Source organism: Harpia harpyja, chromosome 7, assembly GCF_026419915.1.
Source record: "Harpia harpyja isolate bHarHar1 chromosome 7, bHarHar1 primary haplotype, whole genome shotgun sequence".
Taxonomy (NCBI): domain Eukaryota; kingdom Metazoa; phylum Chordata; class Aves; order Accipitriformes; family Accipitridae; genus Harpia; species Harpia harpyja.
Window position 1 is genome coordinate 49,717,534 of NC_068946.1, and position 19,459 is coordinate 49,736,992.

General features: G+C 36.6%; 1 protein-coding gene across 2 annotated transcripts in view; it reads right to left on the reverse strand.

The window, feature by feature from the left end:
• The window catches only part of TMEM163 (transmembrane protein 163), a 105,340-nt gene that overhangs the window by 40,633 nt on the left and 45,248 nt on the right, over window positions 1-19,459 (reverse strand). For both annotated transcript variants that reach the window (XM_052792335.1, XM_052792334.1), the window contains 2 exons: window positions 1,256-1,299; window positions 21-112 (listed from right to left, as the gene is read on the reverse strand). In XM_052792335.1, coding sequence (XP_052648295.1) covers window positions 21-112; window positions 1,256-1,299 — 136 coding nt within the window. The remainder of the gene's footprint in view (window positions 1-20; window positions 113-1,255; window positions 1,300-19,459) is intronic.

Below are 19,459 nucleotides of genomic sequence, written 5' to 3' on the forward strand. Positions count from 1 at the left end.
AAGTAATTAAGTGTACTTACATGTACTCCCTGTGTGCAGAATGCACAGCAGCTGCGTTGCTATAACGCCACAAAACTATCGCTGATGACAAAACATCCAGGGTAGCATCAAACTGAAAGAGATACAGAGTCAATTGTTTTGTGGGCCATTAAATGTGCCCTGTACTAACAGTAATGCATTTACTATCCTGCTGCACAGGCACAAAGCAGCTTCAAATAAATCATTTTAATGAAAGCAGGATTTACATTTATTAAATTGATCTTCACATTTTTGCCATGTATTATCGCACAATGATACACTTCAGAGCTCAGGAAGTCACTCAAGGGATTAAAAACTTTTTATCTGTAATCCATCACCTGCAGAGAAGTTAAGAAAAAAAAAAAAACACCACAATCTGCCACTGTGGCACTAATACGATTCTTATGCAAAGACTCTTAAAAAAAAAAAAAAAAAAAAAGTGTTTGAAAATGCCTGTCAAGCATTCCTTTTTCCTGTAAAGTCACTATTTTCTGCAGTAGAAGGTTTTGTCTCAAACCAAGCAAATATTAACTTTTTTTCAAAATCCCATTGTATCCAGAGTCATATTATTCTGTATCATCAGCAAAATTGCTGTGTTTGTATTTCCAGTTAATGAAGACATGATGTCAGGTAACACCAGAAACCAGGCTTGTCCCACTGTAAGAACTTTCATCCTTAAGTCAAACTTTCTACGGAGTCAATCTAACCTTCAAATTTGAAAGCAAAAGACAAATTATTTGAAATGAGTAATTTTGCTTGTTGTTAGGAATTTTTTGCTCTGCCACTAATTAGGAAAGTCATGGCAACTACTAGAGAGGAAAGCTGTCATCCCAAAGTCAATAGGAGTTTCACCATAGACTTCAATAGGAAAAAGGTCACGCAAAGTTCAGAAGGGTACTTCAGAATTTGGCTCAAGCTCAACAACAGAACTGATTAAGCTGAGAGATTTTGTAGAAGAAAACCATATCTGGTGGATAATATCTGTCAATGATGAGATAAGTATTGATATTAACTCCAATATAAGACTTAGCAGTCAAACTGAAAAAGTATAATGGAAGTATCTTTAGGATTTGGAAAGTCCTTTCCAAGGTATGACTTCAACAGTACTTTTTCTAATCCATCATTGACTTTGCACACCTCGCCATAAACTTACAGTAAGAAAAAATACAGTATTTCACATTCAGAAAAAGCCTGTGAAAAAAAGTGGTAGGGAATGTTGAAATATATCTCTACTTACAGCAAATCCAAATGATGATGCACTGTATCTCATTACGGAGACAGCTAAAGGAAAGAAAATATTATTTAGAATCACTTTAAATCTTTTTTGTATCCTTTCTTCTCTTGTCTGAGAGCTACAAGACTAGTTTCAACACAGGGGCTTAGTTTCAACCAGTTCCCACTAAAACAACCTGACCAACACTTAAAAAAAGGTCTACAAGAAAGGCCTTGTGCTGAAGAAAATGGTTAGGTCACTCAAGAGATGCTTTTCTTTCTTCCAAAACTGTAACAGGGCAGACCTTGGCATAGCATTCAGAAACAGTCTGTTTATGAAACATGTTGCATTTCAAATGCAGTTTTGAGTAAAAATATGTTGCAACCTCAATTTCAAACTCAGAAAACTTTATATGTCTCAAAGTGGTCCTTGCTCCAGCGAGGCACAAAAGTCCATCTGAAGTGGCTGACAGCACACTATGCAGGCCCATCCAGACTTATTCACTGCCATCTTTTTGACAAAAAGCCTAAGGGTAATTCACACAGCCCCAAGAAATGTTTCGAATTCCATCAGATCAGTGATTTCCAATGGAAAAAGCATTAGCAGGCAAAATTTTGACTGCATACTGCCTCTAAAAAATAAGAGAGACTTTAAAAATGGGCTAACATCTAGAAAAAACGTATAATTTTTATAATTTTACTCCATGCATCCTAATTCTATCATCTCACAGTTCCCAATTCTAAGAGGTATTGTGCAAGGAAAAATACCTTTCAGTAGCCCAGAGGAATACCAGGGAAGAAGCAGGCTGCAACAGAAGACGCCATCACCTGGAGATGGGACTTCATCAAAGCACAACTCTCACAGGCTAACAGCAACACTAAAACTATGTCAAGCTCTTGAGCACTGAGCAGCTCTAGCCTTCTTGCTATGGTTTGTAGCCTGTCGAGTGAGAACAGGCCTAACCAAACCTGTGCTCCCTGAACAAAACGCACAGCACTCTAGTTCCAATATTAAGAGGGCTTGGAATAAAGCCTAAAAGGATTAATTTTACTACTCTTATGAACAGGTATCAGCTAACTTGCTAAGAAAAATATTTTTTTTTGTAAAAATAAAAATACATGCACTAAAAAAAAAAAAAAAAAGACTCATCAACGACTTTGTCAGTCTTAGGCTGACAAACACAGTATCTAATTTTCAGTATTCCAGTATTCATTAGAACAGCTTGGCAGAACAGAGCTGCTATGGTTTGACTGTTCTTTTCAGTAACAGAAGCTGCAGTTCTGTGGCACTTATCTGGATAAACAGAAATTAAAATCTTGGAAAAATAACCCTTTTCTTATTGATCTACGACCTAGCTATGGCCACGAGCATGCCAGATATCACATATATTTGGACTTATAATTACAGTTGGCCAAAACAGAAAGAAAAGTCATCAAGTTCATTTCCAGATTCCCATTTTCTCAAAGTTGAAGGAGTATTGAAACAGTACAGATTTACATGTGCCTTTCATTGTTAAATCATGATTTCCCATACTTCATCTCCTAGGTGAAAAAAGAGGCTATATTTCTTGGTCAGACTTGCCAGGCAAGAGGTACACTTGACAAGCTGACACTAGCTTGCAGTGATCCAGCTGCAAATTTGAACACCTCACTGTATAATAATATATTACCTCTCAAATTTTCATTGTGTGACTCCTTAGAGGCATACAGTTTCAAAAACTGCAGAAGTTGCATCACAAAAAACCACATGGGCATTCACAGGTACACACAAGCTTGCAATGTTCCCATCATTACTGCTTTCATATGATACAGTTCAAAGCCACACTTTTACTCCTACTTCTATTTCTAGCCTGCCTCTGTAGTGGAATTAGCTCCTCAGTTTTTTACTAAAATGCCAGCTTTTTTCCCCAATCTAATCCAGACTTAAAACAAATTAAGTCTATGGTTCCTTTTAAAATGAATATATAAATTCTACAGGTGATGAAGTGCATAGAGATAGCCACACCTTTAGAATGCTTTAGGGGGCATATTTGGTGTATTTAAAGCATAAGGTCTTTAGCAAGAGAACTGTATTTTTATGTATTCTACCACAATGAATATCCACAGCACTAGCACACAATCTGTTTGGCCTGAACTATCTAAAACAGTAATGAAAAACAAGTATTAACTAAGAGTGCCACAAGTCTGCTTAAACCTTTTTGGTAGCTAGTGAATATGACTGGAAGAAAGATTTTCCACAGACTAGTACCTTAAAATACTAACTCGTAGGGGTAAAAGGCCATAATAAAAGTAGTAATGACCATTTAAGCACTGGAAAGATATATTGTTATATTATTTATTTACATATGGGTTTTCTAATGGGAAAAACCCATTTGTCATCCTTCCAGAGTCAAGTAAGAACATTAAAGCACCTTCAGCCCTGACTTAAGCACATTAATACTTCTAGCTGACAAGTACAGTCATAAAGATCACCAGTAAGTCAGCCCAGCTTAAATGGGATGTTTGTCCATAAGTCTAGGCTCTATGGCAGAGAAAGCAACTGTAGTATTGGCTTACAGGGTATCAACCAATACAGGTTGCCACAGACTGAACACATACTCTAAAGACAACGACTGGCTCCCGTTCCAGGCACCGAAGCTGAAAGGACTTTTAGGGAAGTACTTCTCAGCACCCAAGAACTTGAGACCCATGGGCAAAGGAATAACCATGGTCCTTCTGCTTCCAGGATCACTGCTGTTCTCCAGGAGCAATGTACAGCACTGCAGGAATGGATTATAGAGCTTTTGCTGAACCCTCACCTTCCTTCTTCTCAATACACATTTTCAGTTATTCCCAGATGAGCCTCTGATGTAAAAAAAACCCAAAGATTCCTAATCTCCATATTGAATCAGTACGATGGTGGGAAACAAGCAATGAGGAAAGAACAGATCGGGCAGCTTAAAAATCCTGTGGAGCCACCTTATACATTCAGCAGCTACGCCGCCGTGACAGTGGGAGCCTGCTTTTAGCTATTTTATTGGCTAAATTAGACAGCATTTTATTACCTCCACAATAAAGCAGATAATCCTAATGCATTTTCCTGACATTTGTAAATGGAACTTGCAAGCAGTTAGAAACTAAAAATAGAGCCAGCACAGTAAGCCACATCTACCGCTGCCTCCACCTGCACAGCGACAACAATTTGTGAAGTCTGCCCACCTATAGGTCAGATTTTCCTGTAATTCCTTCAACCCTTTGAAACTGATTCCAAATAAAGAAAAATACCCCCTTTCCCACACATTCTACCCTCAGCAAGATACGGGGTTTATTCATTTCCATGTGCCTCAGAAAAGTCATATGACTAGGGCCCTAACCCTACAAAATCATCCCAATTTAACTCTTCAGCCACCTAGTCTCCCACCAGTTTTTGCCAGGTTTAATCCATCTAAAATGTGTTCCTGGAGAGCGAGGACGGCACAGTGACCCTGGGCCTCTCATTTTCTTCTCTGCATTGGGAGAGGACCCTCATACCTTTTTGCACAAATGTAGGAGACAAGAAATAGTACAAGAAATTAACTCTGTCTCCAGTTCTCCCAAACAGAAATCTTTGGGATGAGTCTGGCTACAAATGAGAGGTGGTACACACAAACAGCTCCTCCATTTGTCATAAAAATCTCCTCTTGCCTACTCAGAAAGGGGAAAACTACTTTTAAGAAGCTCCTCTTGATGGGACAATCACTGCATCATGTTTGCTTTGAAATTAATCTTTTTGAAAGACACACCTGGATGCCAGCACATGAAATATCATGGCTTCAAAGCACATGACCTGCACTTAGCAGAAATCAGGCAGGCAATTTGACCATCACTGAAAGTGTTGAGTTTACTTCTATATATATTACCATGCATATCTTGCAGGTTGTACAGAGTCACAAGCAAGAAGAACTGGAAGTTGTGCTGAATCAGAATTGAAGCCGAAATAGTGTCTGTTCTCATTGCCCAGTGTTGGTAAAACATCAAAAACTAGTGTTACAATAAATATTTCTAAATAAATCCATTCTAAGCAGAGAAAACCAAATGAGTAATTCTTTCTAAAAATCCCTCACAACAACTGAAGGCAAAGAACAGACATGATTCTGATACCATTAATACTTGTAAAAAAATGCTACTGACCAGACCAACAGGTAAACATACATTTCCCCAGGCACCTTCTCCCCTCCCTGAAATTCTAGTAGAGCAAAATTTAAGGATTTTTATGCACATGCCCAAGATTTCTGCAATCAGCACAGTAGCTACAAATGGCTGCTAAACATCCAATCTCTTGGACATAAGTCTGCCAGACATCTAATCTACATGGGCAGATCCAGTGCTATCCATCAGCGTCATCTTCCTACACCCATATTTCCACCCCAAAGTCATTGGCAAAACGGTACCAACCCTATCTATACAAAATCTTCAGCTCATTTTCCCCAGCTTATAATTGCATCAACATGGTAAAGACACTTATTTCTGGGCAATACCATTATACTGTTATGTATGTATCTACCAAGTGGAAGCATAAGTTTAATGTATATTAAACCTGGATCTTGTTCTCATTAGAATTTATGACCAATTTCTAAAGAAGTCCCTAAGAGGGTTCATTTTTCCACATGACTGAAAGGTGTCATAGTGACTTTGTGCAGAACAAACTGCAGCAGAATACTAGGAGACTTCTGTCCTTGTGAAAGGCTCAGCTGTGGGATATGACTCAGTGAATGGGGCTCTAAAGGAGCCAGACAGGTCCTCAGCTCTGCCACTGCCTGGGGCATGACTGTTAGGCCAAGAAACTACTCTTCTCAAGCTTTTTGTTTTTCCAGTTTCTGGTTTTTTGTACAAATTCTGCACGCTTCAGAGCAGCAACTGTATCTTCCACAGTCTGTCTCTACCATCCCCTGGACTACAGACAAGGCTGGAACTTTTTGCTTCTAAATGTGTACAAAGGCAACAGTGCTAAGGAACCTAGGATTTACTACTCCTTTCCTTCAAAAAGAAAGTGCAATCCCACCAAAACTATTAATCAGCTTTACCTTTTCCTCCATTTTTTTAAGGGGCTGAGATCCTTGACATAAATGAGTGCCTCTATCTACTATTTAGTAACAATTTACTTTATTTCTTCCATAACAAAAAAATCCTCAAGGTATCCTAAAAATCTTTGCAGATTCAGTCTGGTAACAAATTCTGCTATTGGTAGTGGAAAAGCTTTCCAAGAATATCTTTCTTTCCTCGTCTATTACTCAGTTAATATTTGTTTGTTTGTTTGTTTTCATCTATTGCAATGGTCAAATCTTCAGCAGCTGCAAACTTTTGTAACTTCATTTACTTCAGTGAACTACAACAGTGTATATCAGTTGAAGATTTTCCTCATCTCTTATTACAGAAACAGTAGAATTTCAGGGCTTTGTACAAAAGTTTTCCTTTGAGTTTAATCCAAACAATTCTTTCCAGTTTGCTGACATAATAGTAAATTTTTTTTTTGCTAACATTACCATCATCTCTCACTTCAGGATTTTCTATCTTAAATCATACATTTTTCAATGTTTCAATTTCAGAATTTTTAAAAAACTTGGGTTTTGTGGTTCTTGCAAAGAATTAAATGTCAATTCTCCCTTAATTTCCTTTGTTTACATGTTTTCTGATTGTATTTGTCTTGTGGTTGCATGAGTGCCTCAAGGTGAAAGATCAGAAATCTTCCATTTCAGGGGTTAAATATTCACAGTATTGGCTTTCACACAGGCAGCACAGATGCAGTTTTCCCACACTGATCATTCACTATACCATGGTGCTCACCAATAGTAGCAATCTCAAAGAACAGCAAAGCAGTCCAGTCCTAAAGCTTACTCAGTCTCCTGATTCACTTCTGTTTAATTTGCTTTCATCTTCCCATTTACTACCGAAAGAGCACCCATGCCTCCACTAGCATTTCCCACAAATGAACAGAAGAGACTGGGCAACCGAGCAGGACTGCACAATCCTGAACTATGAAACAATCCTACTACAATAATCAAGGTATAACTTATCGAATGATGAAAAAATTATCCATGTGGAGAAAAGAGTGAAACAGTTTTTTTCTACAATACACAGTAGGCAGCCCCCAAGAGCATATCAGTATAAAAAAACCAAGCAAACACTGAATGATAGAGACACATACCCACCAAAGGTAAATCCATTCCAGATTTCAGAAAAAAATAATGTCTGGGCTCTTTTTTAACAGCTGCTGAAATATCTTCTATATACAAGATATATATAATATGTATATTATATATATATATATATATAAAATATATACAAGATATGTATAATATACACTGCCACCCTTCAGTGAGTATAACACTAAAAAACGGTCAGCCAGCTATACGAAAGTAGTCAATTTTCTATGTCACTCTTTCCAGCATAGCTAGAGATGAACACGAGAAACCATTTGTTTAGGAAAAGCTTTTTGTAAAACCAGAAATCAGGGAACTCCAATAAGGCAGAGTTAACAGCAATTTCCAGGGTTGCTCAAAAAGTCCATGCAGGGGTAATATTACAGTATGCGCAAGCATTGTGCAGAGCAGTGCACTGCAGTGCCGGTTCTGGGAGAAAGCAGGACCCCTCCTGTCCAGCATCCCACTGCTTCACACACTCCAGTGCTTCCTTTCTCAGGTGCCAACCTTCTGTTTTCAAACAAGATCATCTCAAAAAAGAATGCAAATAAATCAGAGAAGAGGAGGAGTGGTATTTTTGGTTAGTTTTGGCTTTCCAGGGGGCAGGAACTAAAAGAGGGCCCATATGTTATAGCTCCAGTTGAGCTTTATCTGGATACTAAGTGCATACGTTTGCATTTAAGAACAGGAGTAATAAAACTTGAAGGTCTGAAAGAAACATACTAGTTTTCCTTCCAGGTACAGGGTGCAAACTCTCTGCAATTCAATATACAGGTGCATAGTTGAATCTGTTATATTTCAAATGGAGTCACTTGAACCACCCAAAATAACTCAGTTCAATGACATTAAAACACATTGCCTTTTAATGAAACTATGTATTACTGATGTTCCAACTCCAAATATAACAACTGAAATGGTCTAGAATGGAGCAAGTGACCGTAACTGCACATTTACCAGGGAAGCTTTCACAGCTCATACCTACAATCCACAGGCTTTGTAATTTCAAGCCTGAAACTAGCTTCCAAAACCAAAGCAAGCAGTTTGGCCCTGGACAGGGACAACGAGTGGTACCTTGGCTACAAAAGCCACAACCAACCAGCAATGCTTACTGATATCAGACACAGTCAACAGCTGTTTCTAAAGCCCTGTGGCCAAGAGTTGTAACTCACTCCATCCAAATGAAAGTTTTGTAGATTTAATGACCTAGGAGACTCTCTAAAGGCAAAATTTCTCCCTGGAAGGTTTCATACACCTTCTGCGTTTTACTGACTGGAGGCAAAGCTAGCAGAGAAGTATTCAGGTTCTTAACAGCATAAAGAATTTATTCTTGGGAGTTTGGCCAGTTGCTTTAAAGCAGGTTTTACCTAAGTTAACAGAAGAAGCCAGAAGACTGAGGTGAAGGTTTGTAAATGCTTGCCTGACTTAAATGGGTTTCTGGAAGCTTCATAGAGATCCAGCGAACTCATATTTTATACACGTATCACCAAACCTGTAACAGCTTGGACATAGCCTAAACGTTTTTACCAGTCATTGAAAGTTTTGAAGAGCTGAAATATGGCCATTATCCTCAGGTTCTGGTAAGTTCCTGTCCTGTGGTCACACTAGAAAGATTGAGAGATCCTTTCAAAAAGATAATTAAAGAATGATATCGTACACAAGCTACAGCTCAGATATATTAACATAGAATTTACATGCAAGGATTCAGGCTAACTGCAGCACAACCAACAATAAATATATGAATATCGTTGGTTGTGCTATGTATTGTGCTAGGTATTGGTGTCTATATGAAAAAATTATTGTTAATTAGCTTTTATTTGGAACAAAAGCACATTTAAAAGAACATAACCAGTAAGAACTGCATCCCTCCACTCTGGATAAGGTTATTTGTCTCCATTACTGAAAAGAAGCCTAGTGGTTTAATTTTAAAAAGATGCTTAACTTGCAGTTTGCCAAATTTAGACTAAATGAAATATATCAGAAAAGCCCAAATGCCAAACCTCCAGATTCAGCACCTCTCCCCCCCCACCCCATTTTTATGCTACTATTTCAAACTTCACTTGATTGTGAATTGCATTTTCAATGGTTGTGGTATAGCAGGCATCAAGAGCATTAAAACAAATCATCAATGCTGCTGTTAAAAAAAACAAGCAAAGTCCATTTTGAAAGTACTTCTGAGAAACATAAATAATTGTCCAACATTGTAAAACCTAATTCTCAGCAAGCTACAAAGATTCAAACCACAGGCCTTATGGTGCACACAAACAGTATTTCATCGGTTGATACTTCAGGTTCAAAATCCTCACACCAGCAGACAAACATAACACAGCTTTAAATACCTGGAATCATACTACAGTATAACCTCTACTCCGTGTAAGTTGGTTGACATGGAGGATTTAGTTAGCTTTGCCGCATATCATATTTCTTTCTACAAGTATTCCACCAACTAGCCCGTACCTTAAATATAGTTCTTAAATAAGATAAGGAAAAAAAAAAAGAAAAAAAAAAAAAATCTATCTGTGGTTTAAGTGCACTCAAGGTGGATTCCTCCTGGTGTTCTTTAAACTTAGAGGAAAGAAACACATTTTAGCCATGGTAAGCATTTAAAACCAGTCCACAAAAGCACTGGCTAAATTCTCACTTTTCCACATTAATTGTAAGAACCCTTTATTAGTATCTGCTATTCACAATACAACACGGATGAATTTTCTAGTTCTAAAGAAATACAGACCTGCCAGATAATAATATTTTCACTGGAGTTGCATGTGAACTTCGAAATACAAATTTTTGACCAAAGGTCTTTTTTTCCTAGAATTTCAGTAAAATTTTAAGCAGCACAATGGATGCAGCAATGAATTGCAAAATTTTGTATTTACCATACAAAGTTTTCCAAATAAATTAGAATCTATTTTATTTTATTTGATGGATTTTAACTTTTTCATTCAGCATGTGTGTGGAGAGTTATATTTTTTTGAGGTCATTATAGACATATAACTACATTTACAACTACCTCAAAAAATAAGTCAAACCAAACAATTACAGTAGTCTCTCTATTTCACAGATAAGGAAACAGAAGTGGATCAGGGATCTTAGGAGATATTTGAAGATTAGGGATCCAGAATAAGTTTAATAGCCAGAACAACTGGACTCTGAAGAGAGAGTATAATTGTTTGAAAAGGCAGCTAGGTCTGGGTAGTTGGCACAGTCTCACACATCATACTGTCTTAATAAGTAACTTTTGACAAAACCCTTAAACATTCGCTTTTTTAGGATTCCTATACATAAAATGGGATGAAAGTACTTCCACACTTCAGGATGTTATACACAGAGAAAATCATTTCACCATATGGAAGCATCTAGTAATTCTGCAAAGAGTGACAGCAGGCACCATGAATATCTTATCCATTTGAATAAGCTGTGTGGTATTATGATCTGCCTTTTATGATATTTCACATTCTCAAAGCACTGCCTTAACTTTTAGAAATGCAAACTTTAACTATGGAAAATGATAACCCAATTAGAAATTATCTGCATGATCTTTATGGCATTCCCACAGCTTGACAGTTGTAAGATATTCTATTTTTGTACCAGAAGTATTTCAACAGACTTCCTTTTATACAGAAATATAGCAGTACTTCAGAAGTGTATCAAGTGCTGAAAAAACATTCATACTGAAAATAATTTTGTATTGCCCTTTAACTTGCATTAGTACAATGTAATTTTAATTATTGAAACTGACGTGAGTAGTCATCCCCCATCAATGGGTTATTACAAACTCATTTTTGTCCTGCTGAAACCTCTAGAACACCAATGCAGTGAGACCCATGAATGCAAAGGTGACTATTTTAAGCATTCTTCATTTTAGACACCTTTGAAAGGTTCTGAATTTGGAACACAGAGAAATGAGTCCAAAATTGTCAGTTGGACACCCAATAATGAAGATACCCAAAATAATTATGAGAAAGAGCTATTAAAAAATACATTCAAACTCAGGTAAATAAGAACATACAGACAGACTGATTTTTTTTTTTTTAAACAATTTCTAGCGTAACGATTTATCTGTGTTCTATTTTTTTGCAAAAAATCACACAAATGCAACAGAAAATCTGTCAGAAGGAATGAAGGTAAAATAAGATATTTGCTTGCCACTTTCCGTGGTATTTTTGTCTGGTTCCTCCCTCAACTAACAGGTGGTTAAGTCCTGCAATGCTGTTCTTGAGGAGAATAAACAGAATTCGAATAAATTCTCTGCAAATACACATTTGTGATTTAGAAATCTAAGACTGCTACCCCAGCTGGAGCCCATCCGTGACTGACCCTGGTTCAACAGATCCTGGAACAAGGAACGGCCGCTCAAACCTGGAAGCCAGAGGGCACAGATCATGATCCCATGCAGACCTGCCCCACACAGCGGTACAGCAGGCTGCTTCTCTGGAACCAACTGTTCTTCTCTGTACATGGATCGGTGCCTTCCCCAGCACTTCCTACACCAGCCAATGACTAACGGCACAACTGAGTCCCTCTATCGTCATTGGGAATGACACAAGACAGGAGCGTAATAATGCAAAGATTGACACGTTTTCCTTATCATAATAAATAACATTAAGAAAAGGAAAAAGGAGGCTTATATTAATTTCTCTATGCCTGGCTTTCCTGAACACGCAAAGAATGGAACATGGTGCGTGAAGACAAGACCAGAAGAAATTCACACTCGTGACATTTAGTCTCATATTAAATGCTTATTCTCTAAGCATTTTAATGACCTTAGAAATATGAAAACCAGGGAAGATTTGAACTGAAAAGCTTTGGTCATTGAAAAATAATTAGTCATCTTCACAGACTTTTTCATCATCCCTATCAATTTCAGAGACAAGACACATATCACAGTACCCCGCCATTTTAATTAGATGGCTAGTGAGCTGCTCCAGAACCAAAACAAACTGCCAAATACAATTAAGCAGGCTGCCAGAATATAGCACAATATTACAGAGATTTTCTTTTTACAAAGTGGGATTAAGAATGCAAACCATCCCAAACACCTCAGTGAATTAGTGGAGAAACTTTAAAACCTGGCTTTACATACACATTTAAAAAACAGAATTCCAATTTAAAGTTGCTTTTTGGTGTAAAAGGTTTTAGATACTGCAACTGAGTGTGGGAGAGGACATCCTATCAGACTTCTCCAGCTGTAGACATGCAGCCCGTTTTAGTATGTAGGAGCCCGAAGGCCTGTTCTCAGAGGTATATTAGGCACAGAGCATGTCATGCTAAGGACACCTTGATGTACTACTAGACAGGAAATTAGCTATTCCATACCCCATTAAATCCTTCCATTTAATCTTCAATTTTAACAAGTGAAGGGTTCAGTTCCTTCTATTTATCATCTTAAACTTGCAAAAGTCTCACAGTGGCACTCCCACATTCTAAGAGGCTGCAGTTTTAAAAATGCAAAATCACTTGCAGTCCCTTTACTGGTCTATATGTTCAAGAATTCCTGTATGTGGCATATTTGACAAAGCACTAAAATTCAAACACAGAAGAATTATACTGGAATAAAGTAATATTATTTTGGAACTGAGGGTAAATTGGGAAAACTGTCACAATTTCACACAATAAATTTTACTGGTCAATTCTGCTAATAAACCTAAAAAATGCTATAAAAAACAACTATGGTAGTTCTGAATCAGCAAGTATTTTCATAATTTAATTTTATTTCAGTACTGTCCTATCAACATTTATTTACATTCACTGTATTGTCAGATAGTTCGTGGCAGTTTATCACCTAGATTCTTACACTATAAACTCATTTCTATGGTCAGATAACTGGGAAGCAAGAGATGACTGAAAATGTTACCTTGTTGTTTATTCAGTTAGACCAACAGGCGGATTTTTATCACCTATTTCAGTATAATGTATCATGGGTTCTGATCAAAGTGACATTTAACTTACATTCCTATCTCTATTAGGGAAGATTATTTTATTTTCACAAAATAGTTAAATAGTCCAGGAAACTGCAAGTAAAATGTACTGATAAAGAAGGGAGGAAATTGCAAGCTTATGTATTGCTATTCACTGTGTGTAAGCAAACTCATAAACGTACTGACTTCCACCCAACTCAACAGGGCTCTGGGGGACAAAAAGAGGTTTGCTCACAAAATAAATGATGAAACTAGGATCTAATATGTATAAAGCCATTTATTTGAGTCCTCTAAGCACAGAGGAGATGACATTTGCTGATTGCTTCTTAAAAAGGCCATTTTGCAAGCCCAAAAGAGAAGGTAGGAAGCCATACAAGTATAAACCTTTAGACAGGCACTCCCTACAGCTCTTATTCTACAAAAGCTATCCACTCTTAGTTTTATTTTAGCATTGTGTTTAATGGAAGGCATGTTGGTTCATTCTTGCATAATAATTTTACTCTTTTCTATTCCCAAATACACTTTAAAGTGTGCATGTCTAGAAGATTCTTTCTTTGCTGGACCTTCTTTGCCCATGCTTTTATAACTAAAAGATATTTTACGTGTTTTGTTGGCAGGATTTCAGCTGAACAACTAAAAGATAGCAGACTCTTTCTTTACTTCTCATATGGCTGCCAGAATGTAAAGAAATCTTAAAGTCTGAACTGGATTATTAATGCTCCTTTAATACAGATCACCAAGCAATGAAAATTCACCCTTCTTATGCAAATTTAATTAAACAGCCAAGTTCTGAACACAGACAATTCTGATAAATAAATCAAAAGTCAGGAAGAAGAAAAAAAAAGGAAATCCTCTGTGTTATCTTTTTTTATCTTTCTAGGCTGAAATATAAACAAACCTTCCAGGGAAAGAAATCAACTGTCTGATAGCTCTCTGTTGAATTTAACTGTAGGAAGGAATTGCAAGCCCTTCAGACAAATCTCTTCCTCAGACGTGCTAATCTTAACAATCTATTGCTAAGGGATGCAGTAAAGAAGCCTGTCATCAATCTTACTTCAGGGTTGTAATATGGAGATGCTCTGCTAGCAAGGATGACACACACTGTACACACAAAACAGCACTGCAGTAGGCTTAGTATAACCACTCAAGAGCAAACCCAATATATTAAGTTAGCTGTGGGCTCTAAGTCATTTAGTTAAAATTACAATGAAATATGAGTCTTAATAACAAATTTCCTTTGTTCTGGGGTTTTAAATTAAGCTTTGGTAGTAGCTTTTTAAATGCAATAATTCTAAATAAACCTTTTTGGAAACACGAAATGCTGATTTTCTAACAAAAACATTTTAAAACTGCTACAGTTTTCTTCCAGTTGCACAGTCTTGACAACAGGTAGCAGTAGGAAATCCTACTCAGCAATTCACAAGACCAGGAAGATTGTGACAGCTTCCCTGAAGGATGCAGTTCTAAAACTAAAAGAAAAACCAGCAAATGATTGACACACCACACTACTTTGCATCTGTCCAATTTTAGAGTTATTGGCTTGACACATCTACTGCTAATTCTGATCAAAATAACAGAAAACTTCCAATCCTGTCTCTGTGAGATAAGTTTAATTTATTTGGACAAAAAATAGTCCAGGTAACATCAGAAAAAATGTGATGATAAGACAGGAGGATATTACAAAGTTGTACATTGCTATTTACAACATGTAATCATGTCAATAAAACTCAAAGTACATCAATTATTTCTTTATGTTCCATGCACAACTACTCCAAGAAGCAAGCTCTTGAAAAGTGTTAGAAACATATTCCCAGGATAAAACCTTTATGTCAAGCAGCATACACCTCTTCTTTTAACATACAAAGGGCTTTTGCTGTTACTCTTTTTGGTTTTTTGTGTTATATAGGCTTATTACTAGCATGAAACAGCTTCAAAACTAAGAAGAAAATTTCTACATTTCAGTATACAGGGAATGTTTAAAGCAGAGCTGACATGTAGCTGACTTGCAATCAAAATGACTTTTCAGTGCAAGACCCTCAGCACCAACAATCCATGGAGTAATCTAAAATACTCTGACTTAATTTTTCAAAATGATAACCATAGTCTCTGAAAATCCTGTCCCAAGTTTTCTGCCAGTAGCACTTCTGAAACTGGAGCTAACTTTAAAAGGGTTAACATGTCTTCTACAATCATGACACAAACAGTTTTAAAGATCTTTGTTGGCAGTGATATATTTTTAAAAACATTGCTTCAGATTATTGAAAGTAAAAAAACCACACACACATTTTTACCATTCTTAGATCCTCATCTGCTTTGCTTTTAGAGATCAGTCAGTATCTAGTCATTCTCTGGCTCCATGCATAAAGTAATGCATTTTTTTTTTCATTTGTAAATCACATTGAGGATACTTGCTTATTTATAAAAGCAGAAACCTAGAATTACTAACACCAGAATGCTGGACTTGTATTTAAAAAAATCCGGTGGTCTGAATTTGTAGTCACCAATCCTGATGCCTGAATTTGAGATTAACTTACTAGAACTGGTAGGTTTTGCAATGGCTGAGAATTGTAACACTACTGTAGCATTTCAGATTGGCCAAAAATGTCTTGCTTGCTCTTCCCACTGTGCTGGACTTACTGCTTTCCTTCCTTGGTGGGGAAAGGCTTTGAACTTTCTTGGCCTGATGCACCAATACAGCATCAGCCTGATTCCCTCAATGACGCAAACACCACTGCCCCTAGTGATTTCAATTGCCTGCTGCCCGATGAAAAAGAGATGTTCCTTTTGCAAAGCCTTCCAAGCCAAAATAGGTAGTTCATATTCAATTACAACTCTAATTACGTTAACTTATTCACTGCTTTTGATGACCTCTCAGCCTCCCTCCCAGGTAAGACACCCTTTTAAATTTACAAGTTATTGTATTGTTTTCCCTGTATTGCTCTTAGTCATCTTTCCAGCTGCGTAGTGGTCAGAGCCATGTTACCATGTTGAGTATGCTTCGCCGCAAACAGAGAAGAAATTGCAGCAAGTTTATTCAGCCACTTTAAGAGAAAATCAAGAATAAAATCAGCAGTGTAAAACTAATGTAAACGATCTGAAGTTAATGTGTATAATCACAGAATTTAGATACCTTTGTAGTGGCATTATAGAAGAGTCTAACAAGTATTTTCCCTCTACCCCCAAGCAGGTCAACTCTCAAGTCAGAAGATATTATTGCAACATTCAAACAGGTAGACTATTACATTAAATAATACCATATGAGAAAAGTAGCTTTCTTTTGGAAAGTGGAAAGAGCAAGCTACTTTTTATTGACTGTGCAAAGAAAATTACTGAGAGTTCTGGAGTACTACAAATTCACCTCGCAGTGTATTTCGTGATAACTTGATTGCATACATAGGAGATAAGAGTCCAGAGTCTCAGAGTGTGTAAATTTACACCATGTTCTTCAGATAGGCATATTTATTTATACTACTTGATTATCTAGCCTTCATATAATTGACTGTGTTCATAACACTCAGACTAAATTTACAAATTGCCCGTTTTGAACGGAGCGCAATAAAGTCATCTAAAAATTTCCATGGAAGTTATTGAGATAACTTTATCAAAGATACTGCTGGCTAAAAGAATGCTTACAACTGAAAACATTATTTTGCAAATATATTTTTGAAGTGCTGGAAAGACAATATCCTTTCTTCAAATGAGAATTTGTAACAGCTTCTCAAATATCTTAATAATGAAATTTTCTTTTGCATGCTATCTTTTAAAAAATAGCTGCCATACACTTCTTTATTCTACCAAAGAATAAAATAAAGAAAAAGTGATTGAAAGGAACAGCCAAGGAGAAAAGATTAATTTGAAGATAGAACTGAGGATCCTCTAGGGTAGGATGTAGGAATGACACAGCTGCTTCGGATGGAAACCATGGTATTAGTCACAGTACACACAGTAAGTCTTGAAAGGGCTTTAGAACAATTATGAAATTTCTTCTGCAGCAAGGAGAGTAACTTTGTACACAAAAGGAGGTGATCGTTCTGTACATATATAGAATAGACAGTTAGCCCTAATAATATTTGTAAAATGGATTTGCAATAAGTTAAGGCAAATAATCTCCTATGTGCCAGAAAGTCCTTACGACACACAAGCTAATCTTTATGCTATACATGTATTTATAGGCTCATATTTTCAAAGAAAATCATTATTTATTTCTGGCCTCCTCAACATCTTTTATAAATCTATGACAGAAAAGAAGAGTCATGGTTTAGGACCAGTCACCAGGTAGACTACAACAAGCCCACTTTCTTTGCTGTGGCACATAGTACTACACCATACATTGAGTTATCAGCCACAAGACTGTACAAAAGATCCAAGACGGATCTTGGAGTACAACTCTCCCACCAGCCATGTTATCCAAAGGTCTGGCATATGAATTACCTCTTGGAATGACAGTAGATTTCCTACAGACATTCCAAACTGATGTAATCAAAACCCTGCAAGTGATCTCAGTTGCAACAGGGAAAATTTGGAGGGAGGAAAGGATCAAAAGCCTAAATCATAAACTCTAAAGACTCCATTTATTTCCTTTTTTCATTTGTTTTTTTCACATGCATTGTTTTCCCACGAATATATAACAAAAGCATCTGCTCTTTTGTATAAAAGACTTGTTTGGAATTTGCTTTCATCATAAGCCATAACAGAAACAAAATGACAGACTCCTACCTGGACTGCTACACAATAAAACCAATACTGATTCGTACTTGATTTCACTATAGGAGATATACTTCAGTTTAAATAGATCAACAAGTTTCAAACTTTACAATCAGAATTATAAGCAAACTTGCTCACTGGCATGGCTTTTAATATTCTTCTAATTTCCAGACTAGAAGAAATACCTGTGTTCACTTGTTTTTGTACTTTTGACTAATCTTGACCATTATTAGCTCAAATACCTCATCCTCCCCATGACTACAGCTTGCATGCACACCGACCAAGGTTAGCTCCTCAACGGTGGACTGACCCACTCACACTGGCCTGTTTCTCATCTCACAACGGTACAGCGCCAACCCAAGATTGGTACCTCAAAGGTTATTTCCCTATGGAGATCTGATAACGACTGACTTGCATGCATTTATAGAACATTTTCATTAACATTTATTTAATTTAAAATATTTTCAAGATAAGAGTCTCAATAGATAATGACTTATTGACGTATGCATACTGATAAACTAGGGTCCAAAATAAGCCACTTCATTAATAACTTGGTAATTACCTTCTGACAAATTATTGCTTTTGTTGAAAGTGAGGTGTTTTCTGAACAGCAAATACAATCAAGAAGTAAAAGGTGCTTATCAGGAGTTAGTAAGTAAATATGATGCCACGAGCCTTAAATAAAATTGGGAATGATTTTTGTTGATGCTGTACATTACTCAATGGAAACGATTTTCTCAATTGTTTCTGCTAGTATTCTATGTTATGGAACAACATGCAACAGTGATTATTTGATCCATATCTTTGATGTTCTTTAATAAATTCTGGATTAAAAGTTTGCAGCTTTATACTGATGCAAATAGAATCAATGAATTCTTAAGTTCTACTGTGAAAGAATTGTAAAAACAGGTGTTGGCATTTGGGAACTGTGGTACTGAACACAGACCAGATGATTAATTTCATGACAGTTACCACTGAAAGCAGTCCTAAAGAGAAAAGTTCATCGAGGCAGCCTGAAGAATATATTCATGAAACAAATCAAAACAATTTTATAAATACTCAATAAAATTAGATATTTAAAACTAATTCAAATTTGCTTAACATACCAATCCAGTTTCCCTTTATAATTCAGGTTCCACCTATCTAAAATACACAGTCTTTGTCATTTATTGATATAATTAGTCTGTCAGATTCGGACAGGAGTCTGAATTAGCATTCAACAATACACAGATTCTGATTTTTATGCCTTATGAAAAGGCTGTATATTTACTGTAACTTTGATTATTTGCAATTTTGGATCTGACATTAGTCACACTAGACTTGCTAGGCCTTTAACACTGTGTGATGTTCAGATAAGCTCTCAGAAAAGCCATTCTATTGGTGCTAAATTTTTTTTTTAATTTCTGTCTTGCAGTTGACCTGAAGTGGATGTACAGCATCTGTTTCCTCTCT